Source organism: Tupaia chinensis, unplaced genomic scaffold, assembly GCF_000334495.1.
Source record: "Tupaia chinensis unplaced genomic scaffold, TupChi_1.0 Scaffold000214_1, whole genome shotgun sequence".
NCBI lineage: Eukaryota > Metazoa > Chordata > Mammalia > Scandentia > Tupaiidae > Tupaia > Tupaia belangeri.
Window position 1 is genome coordinate 502,721 of NW_006159689.1, and position 3,344 is coordinate 506,064.

The following is a 3,344-nucleotide window of genomic DNA, read 5'->3' on the forward strand; positions in this document are numbered from 1 at the left end:
CGGGTGAGGAGGCCGCCTACGCCTGCCACGTGCAACACGCCAGCCTCAACCACACACTCGCCGTGGCCTGGGGTGAGGAGCAGGGCTGGGCAGGGCGGGGGCAGGGGCCCCGGACCCTGGAGCTGGCCCCATGGTGTGGGGTGCCCGTCTGCCTCCCACAGAATCGCCCTCTGGCCACGGAGCCCTTGCCGGTGCTGTGGCCGCCGTCCTGGCCGCGGTGCTCCTGGTGGCCGGTGCTGTGATGCTGAAGAAGCACCTTCCCGGTAGGCGCGGGACGCCCGGGAGTGGCCCTCCACCGGCCCACAGGGCTGTTCCTGGGGGCAGCTGCTGAGGGGGCCCTGTCCCCCAGCCCAGGGCCCACCCCACTGCACCCCCATGGGCCTGCAGATCCCAGACACGGGGAGACCACAGGGAAAAGGCTCATGGAGGGGGAGAGATGGGAGACGGGACCTTCCTCTCACCCCTGCCCCCTTGTGTTCTTTCTCTCCATAGCCAGAGCTGAGAAAGCTTATGAGCAAGCCCCAGGTGACTGGAGGGACCCGGGGGACTGGGAGTGGGGCGTGGGGCCCCAGGGGACTGCGGGGAGGCCCAGGTGACTGTGGGGGCTCCAGGTGACCCGGGGGGGAACCGGGGTGACTGTGGGGGGCCCCGGGTGACTGTGGGGAGCCCCAGGTGACTGTGGGGTGGACGGGAAGGGGGAGTTCAGGTGCTCCCAGGCATGGCTGAAGTGCCTGAGACCAAAGCTGGGGCAGGGTGGGAGGCCGCCCTCTCCCAGCCTCCAGCCCCAGCCCCACCTTCCCACCCCAAAAGCGTCCCCTGGCAGGAGCCCACGTCCCAGGCTTGAAGGGGGCAGGACTGGCCCTGCGGCATGGGCGGAGAGGGAGCTCTGTGGGTGCTGCTCTGGGTCTGGCTGGGCTGAGGAGCAGGCAGTAGCTCCCCTCCTTCCTACCCGCAGGTGTGGAGGACCCCCGTGAGTCTGAAAGCCCAGCGTGACCAGGGGCTGCTCAGTGTCTCTGCTCACAGCCGTTGTCTGCACCTGCTGTTCTGTGGGTGCCCACTCTGCTCTGTGGGCGCTCGCTCTGCTCTGTGGGCGCCCGCTCTGCTCTGCGGTGCTGGCCAGCTCTAGGCCACGCACTGTTGCTCGGTTCCAGAATCGCAGACGGGTGACAACTGAGGGTTACTCAGCTCATCTGGAGGTCCAGGTCATGGTGAGGGTCTTCCTGTTAGCGGAGCCCCCTGCAGAGGCCCGAGGGCGCAGGCATTGTGGCCAGAGCTTGAGCCAGTGCAGTGTGTATGGCGCCCCCATGCCCCTCTGTATGAAAACAGTAGGGTTAAACCATGGGGACCCCACTAACCCTAGTCTCTGCTCAGAGGCCCCACCCTTCGACAAGAGTCAAATTAAGTTTTTACCCTCTTAATTCTGTTACAATCAAACTTCAACCCATGAATCTGGGGGGGCCCTCAGTGAGGTTCACTTTTCCCTCTAGAGAAAGGCTGGGGTGGAGACACTGCTGGGTCCGAGTGCAGCTCGTGCCCTGGTCACCTCCTCCCCAGTACTGTCCCAGCAGGCAGGGCGGGGGTCAGGGTCCCATGGCCAACGCTGCCACTTACTGTGTGAGCCCGGGCAGGGCTCCACCTCTGAACTGCGCTTCCCCCAGGCTCGTTCTGATTAAAGACGTTGTGTGAGGGGGCCAGCAGGTGGCGTGGTGGGTAAGGGTGCTGGACCCCACGTGGCCAGCCGTGGTTTGAGTCCCAGACCTGGCAGCTTGCGCTCTCACTTCCCCTCTCTCTTTCTCACCTTGTCCCTCTCTGGTCAAATTAAAAAATATAAAGTTAAATAAAATAATTCTTATAAAAGCATATGTGTGAAAATATCTTATAAACCATGAAACACTAAACATGTTTGCTTTTGGCGTTCTCACGTGCTCTCCCTGCTTTGTGTACTGCTACGGTGAATGCTCTGTCTTCCGGCCCTGACCTAGGCATCCAGGAGGCTGTGTCAGTGACAGCGAGGTGACTGCCTTCCCGCTGGACGTCTAGGTGGGTCTGACCCGAGCACTACCTAAGGAGACGTCGCCCTCAGGCACAGCGACGTTTTTGCGGACACTCGTGGCTGCTGCCATCGCACCGCTTCCCCGCCTACGAATTCCTGCTCTCCTACAGCAGGTTCCAGACTGCGGTTCCAGACTAGTGCATCTTCAAAAGAAATGGGCCCTGCCCAGCAGTACTTTAAAAGGGGAAGAGGAAATCAGAGCACAGGGAACTCGGCGAAGCTTTTAGGTTGTATGTGCACACGGGTGCCTGGTCTCAAAGCATGAGGCTCTGGGTGGCAGTCCACGCAGAACACCAGAAGCAGATGGCTAACGGTTATGCCGCTAGGTCCCCGCATGGCCGACCGAGGTCCGAGTCACGGACTCAGTGGGGTGTGCGTGCCCAAAATTCCCAGGGGAGGCTGGAGAAGGGACTGCAGCACGGCTGTCCCCCAGGGGGTGATTTCTTGCTTTCTGTCTCTCTGTCTCTCTGTCTCTCTCTCTCTGCCCTGTAGCAAAAATCTCTCTTAAAAAAAGGAAAAGGAAAAATAGCTGACAAAAGGAACTCTTGGTCGTCTTTTGTTTCTGTCCCGGTGCTGGCGCCCTCGCAGCCCTGCTGGGCCTCCGACAGCCCTGACTGCATGGCACCGTGGCCACCAGCCCACGGCCTGGCGACGGGGGACACAACGCCTTCAGGTCTGCTCTCCAGCAGGCGGTTAGGCCCCAGACTTCTGCCAAAGTGTAGTTTTCCTACTTCACTCCACAAACCACAGAATAGTTTTGTGACTTCCAGTCACACAGTGGGGACTTCTCACCAGAGACCCAGTCCATAGCAGCGTCTTCGGGGACACCAGCTGGTGCTTCTAAGTCGACCCTGACATTACTGCCCCAAGAGAGGCGACCCCACAGGCCGAGGGCTCAGTCCCAAAAGGCGGTAGAGGCTGTCACCTCCACTTCCGACCCGCGGTGCTGGCCCTCCGGGGTGCGCGGGGCTCCTCCCGGAAAGGCGACACGGCCTGTCCTCCTCCAGCCGGCTCTGCTCCTTACGTGCGGGGACTGCAAGTGCCGTCGTGGGTCCCGGCACGGGCTGGGGCGCCGCACGGACGTGGGGGGACCGCAGGGAAGGCGCGGCGGGCGCGCAGGAGGCGGGAGGCAGCCCGGGTGCAGGGGGCGAGGCTGCGGGAGGCTCGGCACCTCCCCTTCCCCGGCGGGACTCGCGGGGAGAGGACAAACGCCGGCCAGAATTGCCGTGGGCTGGGCCGGGGTGCGCGCCGGGACGGCCGCAGGCCTCTCCCGCCACCTCGGCCCGGCGGG

General features: G+C 63.0%; 1 protein-coding gene across 1 annotated transcript in view; it reads left to right on the plus strand.

Moving 5' to 3' along the window:
• The window catches only part of LOC102477414 (uncharacterized), a 16,127-nt gene extending 14,308 nt beyond the window's left edge, over window positions 1–1,819 (plus strand). Inside the window, exons 6-9 of the mRNA XM_014587449.2 lie at window positions 6–72; window positions 162–263; window positions 497–525; window positions 956–1,819. Of these exons, the coding sequence (XP_014442935.1) occupies window positions 6–72; window positions 162–263; window positions 497–525; window positions 956–1,126 (369 nt within the window). The 3' untranslated portion in view covers window positions 1,127–1,819. The remainder of the gene's footprint in view (window positions 1–5; window positions 73–161; window positions 264–496; window positions 526–955) is intronic.
• Window positions 1,820–3,344: the final 1,525 nt, after the last annotated feature.